Source organism: Triticum aestivum, unplaced genomic scaffold (assembly GCF_018294505.1).
Source record: "Triticum aestivum cultivar Chinese Spring unplaced genomic scaffold, IWGSC CS RefSeq v2.1 scaffold1296, whole genome shotgun sequence".
In the NCBI taxonomy this organism is placed as follows: domain Eukaryota; kingdom Viridiplantae; phylum Streptophyta; class Magnoliopsida; order Poales; family Poaceae; genus Triticum; species Triticum aestivum.
Window position 1 is genome coordinate 33745 of NW_025228006.1, and position 5957 is coordinate 39701.

At 42.7% G+C, this 5957-nt stretch overlaps 1 protein-coding gene across 1 annotated transcript; it reads right to left on the reverse strand.

Moving 5' to 3' along the window:
- Window positions 1-1983: 1983 nt before the first annotated feature.
- Window positions 1984-5036, reverse strand: LOC123172930 (3'(2'),5'-bisphosphate nucleotidase-like). Its single transcript, XM_044589811.1, has 8 exons — window positions 4796-5036; window positions 4319-4394; window positions 3973-4046; window positions 3686-3888; window positions 2785-2995; window positions 2570-2668; window positions 2341-2494; window positions 1984-2254 (listed from the first exon to the last, which is right to left on the reverse strand). The coding sequence occupies exons 1-8, from the start codon at window positions 4880-4882 to the stop codon at window positions 2082-2084; spliced, it is 1077 nt and encodes a 358-aa protein (XP_044445746.1). The 5' UTR covers window positions 4883-5036; the 3' UTR covers window positions 1984-2081.
- Window positions 5037-5957: the final 921 nt, after the last annotated feature.

Sequence of the window (5957 nt, forward strand, 5' to 3'; positions counted from 1 at the left end):
AATTTTCTTCATGAAATACAAAAAATGTTCATCCAAAATTCAAATTTTATTCATTAAAATACAACAAATGTCCACAAAATTGACAGCATGTTCATTAATTACTGAACATTTTTATATTTTGCGAATATTTTTCATTTGTGAACATTTCTGAAAATCTATTTTATTGAAATACTGAATTTTTAAAGAAGCAAAAAATGCTCTTGAATTCAAAAACATGTTAACTTATTTTAAAAGTTTTCATCAAAAAAAGTTCATTGAAATTCAAATAATGTTCATAAAAAATAAAATTATTTCATCAAAATTCAAAAAAATGAAAAAAGTTCATTTTTATTTGTGAAGTTTTTTTCCTGAATTCGTGGCCGTTGCATTAGAACATTTTTCCAAAACTCATGTTTTTTTAAATTCCCAAACTTTTTTATAGAAGCGAAAAACAAAAATAGAAAAGAAAAGAAAAAAGATTAAGCTTGTTCATAACTAGAAGTTACATGTTAGTTTGGTTGCAAACTACAAGCTGACGATGAACTAAACAATGGTACATAACTGGAAGATTAAGTTTGTTCTTACTTGTTGCATTCTGTATAACTGGATCCTGCAATGGGGTTGTGATGAACTGGTGCCTGAAGAGGAAGATGTGATGCCTGATGATGTCAGCTCTGGCCATGGTGTGGAGGCATTTGACAACGAAGTCTGGAAGAAAAAAAGGATGGAGTGAGCACAGACAATTTGAGATAACAGACGTCAGACAAGGATCTAAAGAAGAAGTGCCTATTCAACCATATGGCTTTTAATAATTTGTACTGCCATTTCATAGTATCTAGGATGAACTGTCATATTGGCTACTAATTGGTTGGTTACCAAGTTGCCTTGTCCATCTCACATAAAGTTGCCAATATTTGGCAACTCATAGTATTGCCAATATTTGGCAAGCCAAAAATTAGTAGCAAACTAATCATACTCAAGAATGTAGCTTGCAATCAAACAACGTGTGATATGTGCGCCTAGTACAACACAGACGACCAAATGGCGGGCCAATATTAGTTCCCTCGTCCAGGCAGCACATATGCTGGTTTTTTGGTTGTTTTACCTAAGCCAGACCCATCAAAGAAACACATGCAATGCAGGCAAAATCGATGCAGACAACCAAACACACCCCAAGTTATACAACTGCATGCTCAAATCCCTAGACATGCCACCGGTCTGGATAATATGAGCATATGGTTGTATGAGCGGTATCGAATTTCCGAAATACAAAAGGCTACACGACTATATAAATATACAGTACTCTAACACAAACCTTGGTTTCTGGAATTAAAACTCTCACAATGCAACTTTGATCTGAAAGAAGTAACACAAGGGACTGGTTGTTGCTCACAAAAAGAAGAAGAAAAGTTGATGTACTGTATTATTCCTGACATTTATGTTGAACAATGTCATGCTAAGATATTTATAACCACACGAAATTTCTCTCTTTATTCAGTTTCTTTCAGGGCATGGCGAACAAAGTCATACTAAGATATTTATAACCACGGGGAATTTCTCTCTTTATTCAATTTCTTTCAGGTCATGGCTGCCTACCAGCCACTCCTTGGATATGTACAAATATTGTATAACAAGGGTTGTAGATTCCTACCAGCTCCTTGGGGAGGCAAGGTTAGGGTTTCTTGTCGTGCGTAGGCAACGGCGATATTTGGTACCAGGTTCTTCAGAGACGGCGACGACTGCGGCTCCAGGGCGCTGGTCCTTAGGGGCACATGCACGAAGACTTCCCGGTTGTCATCGACAAGTCAAGCCGGCTCCGGTATGAGAGCGGCGATAATGGCACGTCGGCGGCTCATTCTGACGATGGCAATGGTCGTTCGGTAATCCATGATCCAATGTAATTTTTATTATGTTTGAGGTGCTTTGTACTTTCGAGGAATATTTATAATATATCTGATCCTTTTCAGAAAAAACAGGGTTGTATTTTTTCCAACAAAAGGTCACTTGCACATAAACAGTGTGAATAAATGAATAAGGAGTAGCATAGCGATAATTATTTTGGACCAATCCAACTTCTACAACAGGGAAGGTTCAAGAACCTTCTACAATGGGGAAGAGGCTTGTTTTTTCTCCTTGATTGCCTCCTGGACAGACTTCAGGACTGATGGCATCAACTGTTTATTTGTAGCAATGATGCCTGTGTCACGATCAAGATATCTGCCTTTCGAGAAATCGAGATCGTTTCCTGAGGCATCTTTAACTACACCTCCGGCTTCTGGGAAACATCAGAAAAAATGGAAGTAAGAAATGTGTATTCTTCAGTTGAGTTCGTTGTTTCAAAAAACAGAGAAATGCTCTTACCTGTGACGACAATTGAGCCGGCTGCATGATCCCATATCGTTTCTCTATAACCCTCGTGTGGAAAACGCCAGTAAATGGCACCATCTCCACGGGCCAGCGCACCATATTTTGCTTGGCTATCTATTCTGACTGGAGGAGCTTGGACACCAAGTTTCTAGTAGGACTCAAACACAAAATTAGTTTCTACTCCAATGGATATAGCCTAAGCAAAGAGTGATCAAGATCAAACCTCCGCTACAGAGCCAGTAAAATCACGCATCGAGTGTGCTCCTTCATAGGATTCAAAGAACGAGGCATTGGCTGGATTGTCGATGGTACAAACACTGATCTGTAATGAAAGTTAGCCAGAAGCAAGTCAATCACAAGAAAAGAAAATAACTCACATAGGCACAAACAGCCTTAACTGATTAAAATCAAATAAAAGAGATTGAAAGTGGTAATAACCTTTTGTGGTGGAGAGCCATCTAACGACTGTACTTCAGCACCACAACCGATTGCAGCTGAAAAGAGGGCCCCAGTTTGATCTCCTGATGAGCTACCACTGAGGTTACTTACTGATGTAAAAGGAAGATTTGGACATCCCAACACACCCAAGACAACTCTGCCCTCATCAAGCAGTGCCAGTGCAATGGCATATTGGCCTCCTCTCACGAATCTGAATCAAGTTATTAAGACAAAACCAAGATCAAAATGTAGTATAGGCAAAGGTAGTAACAGCATGAGGTGTCATGATGTCATCAAATGACTGCAATGTCTTTCTTTTCAAACAATGCTATTAGTGTTCACAATTAATCAGTTTAGAATGTTTAGTTAAAATATGGGGCATGAAAGAGAGGTACTTAATCTTGCCAGCTAACTGATCAGTTGTTAGCACTTCACAAGCTATCTCAGAAAAGAGAACCGTGTATAGTTTACATAGAACTGCTTCACGAAATTTCCATAGTAATATTGGCATCTCTACTGCTTAAATAAGATCGTCAGTAAAAGAATTCATTTCCGTATGCAGAAATTAGAGTCAAAGGTCAGAACTCCAGTCGTTTGAAAGATGGCAGTGGTGCCTGCTTCCTTGAATAATTAATGATTAGAAAAACGCACAGCAAATTAAAGCAGCAACGCTGGTTTTGGTGAGCAAGAAGGCAGTTGTAAAAACTACTACTCCCTCCATCCCAAAATAAGTGTCTCAAGCTTAGTACAACTTTGTACTTTTCCGCAAAAAAAAAAAGTGAGACACTTAATTTTGGGACGGAGGGAGTGCAATAGATGGTGCAATTGGCGGAAAAAACAGGCATTTTTTTATCACATTAGCAGAATGTGAAACCTGCAGGCTGGAGTTACCATAGCTCACCCTTTAGTCCCATCAATTGGATCTAGAACCCAATGTCGGCCAGATGGACCTCCCTCGGACATCCCGGTATCAATTGCAGAGAGGATAGCTTCCTTAGATAATACAATGTTGTATGAACCATCCTCAACGAGAGTTTTGTTTACAAGATCAGTAATGCGCTCCAGAATTTCTTCAGCGCCATCCTTTCTCAAGTCTTCCGAGTCCTGCGTACGTACAAACACTCAGGTTGTGTAGAATACTTATGTATTATACACAGAAATGATTTAATCGAAACTCAAGTGATTTACCTCCTCAGCCACCATAGAAAAGGAACCAGAAGTTACTTCCATATTTAACACAAGACTTACCAATACTTGAGACCCTACATGTATGAAAAGGAAATTATCACCTGAATGGGAAGTTGAGAGAACGAACAAGTTTCAAATGTGAATGTAAACTGATGAAGATCATACGACCCTGAATGTTCTTTACATCCCCGAGCCATGTCATTCAGAAATCTTAACATCTCCATGTAAGTTAAATCAAGAAACATCGACTGACTTGAATTATGGTTTGAGTATGAGGACTGCTAATTGAGCATCAAACAGCAGATACAGGCACCTGGAGGTAAACAGTTGCAAAGTGAGCACGTACCATAATCAGCAACGGTCACAGGAGTCTTATCCGCCTTGGATTGAATGTCTGACTGCACGATTTCCTGCTGCACCGTCTGAAGGAGGAAGAGTCACAGCGCAAACACAATAAGTTCCAACTGCAGCAATGCATCGACAATCTGATGAATAGCGAAGCAAGCAGTTTGCAATCAACATAATCAAAGATCTCTCTCTGGTGATTATCATAGCTAGGAGTGCCTACGTTAACATACTTCAAATCTAGAGTTGGTTACACTTCAAAAGTGGTCACTTCTCCATGTTGACCATCAATCAGCGATGCTTCTCCAGTTAATTTCGGAGGAACGGTGGAAGAAAACCAAGAAGACAACTAGACAAGGCACAGCCCAGCAGCCGGCGACGGCAGCGCGAACTCGGTTTCCGCCGAGCAGCGTCCCCACGGGCGGACGGGCCTCGGCACAGCAAGGAAAGAAAGGATTTGGGATCCGAGGAAGGGCACCTGGCATAGACGGGCGGCGAGGGCGACGGCCTTCTTGGCCGCGCCGAGCTCGGCGGCGTACGAGGGCTTGCCGGCGGGCCGCGACATGGCAGGGGCGGCGAAGATGGACGGCGCTTTGTGGGAGGAGGCGAATCGGCCGGCGGACGGCGGTTGGTGAGGCGGGCAGGTGGAGAAGACAAGTCAAGCTGACGCTAAAACTCGCATCCTCATCCTTCTATTCCAGATTCAACGGCAGCGATCAATCGTAAGCCAAATCGAAGCCAACGCATCCAAAGACTTCTCAACAGACCCAAACAACGCAGCCAAATTTTTTTTCCTGGGGCCCGAACTCCAGATATGTTATTTTAGAACAAACGGCTCAAATCCAAAACAATAAGGTGCACTACAAGGGGGAGTTACCGTGATGTCCACGTGTCCTTTAGCTAGCGATAGAAAAAAAAACCCAGAGGGATACAAGAGATCGAAAGCAAGACCTAGCCCTGGGTTTTTGCACGACCCACTTCTCTCGCCGCCGCCGCCTCTTCCCCGATAGCAACTAGTTAACGAGCGCTCCTTCGGAGCGCTCTTAACGAGCGGTTTGGGAGCACTCCGCGCGTGACATGTGTCACGCGCGGAGCGCTCCCGCCAGGGAAAACCAGCTGGCGCGGTTGGTTCCCGGTTTTCCCTTTCCGGTTTATGGTTTCGTACGTTTTGCAGTTTGACCCTTGAACTACCAGAATTTTCTGTTTTCCCTTTCCGCGCGATCACACAAAGAAAATACCACTTCGCGCGCTTGGTTCCCTGTTTCACTTTCTCGTTTCCCTTTTTGTTCCCATTATATTTTCGGGTAATGGAGATTTATGGGGTAGTTACGGGCGGGGACTACCAACACTATCAAATGTGACCTTTCAAGTAAGGAAAAAATAGTAACTTTTTAATGCACAGGTGTAGACTAGCAGAGGCACGGCTGTATAACTTTACTAAATTGAAGAACAGCGCCTCCGGCGCAGGGGAACCTCCTGCTCGCCTTCGGCTCGTTTAATTTTCATAAACATCTTGAAGGGGGGTCATAGGTCAAAGTGTGTTTTGGTCGTGCGGCGTGCTGGTTCGTGCGGCGCGTTGTCCGTCGTGGTGTGACACGGCGCCTCCGGCGCGAGGGAACCTCCTGCTCGCCTTCGGCTTG

Coding starts and splice junctions, on each gene's coding strand:
- LOC123172930 (XM_044589811.1), bottom strand. CDS start 4,882: ATGTCGCGGCCCGCCGGCAAGCCCTCGTACGCCGCCGAGCTCGGCGCG. Junction 4,395..4,795: donor TCGCCGCCCGTCTATGCCAG/GTGCCCTTCCTC, acceptor TTCCTCCTTCAG/ACGGTGCAGCAGGAAATCGT. Junction 2,255..2,340: donor CGGCTCAATTGTCGTCACAG/GTAAGAGCATTT, acceptor GATGTTTCCCAG/AAGCCGGAGGTGTAGTTAAA.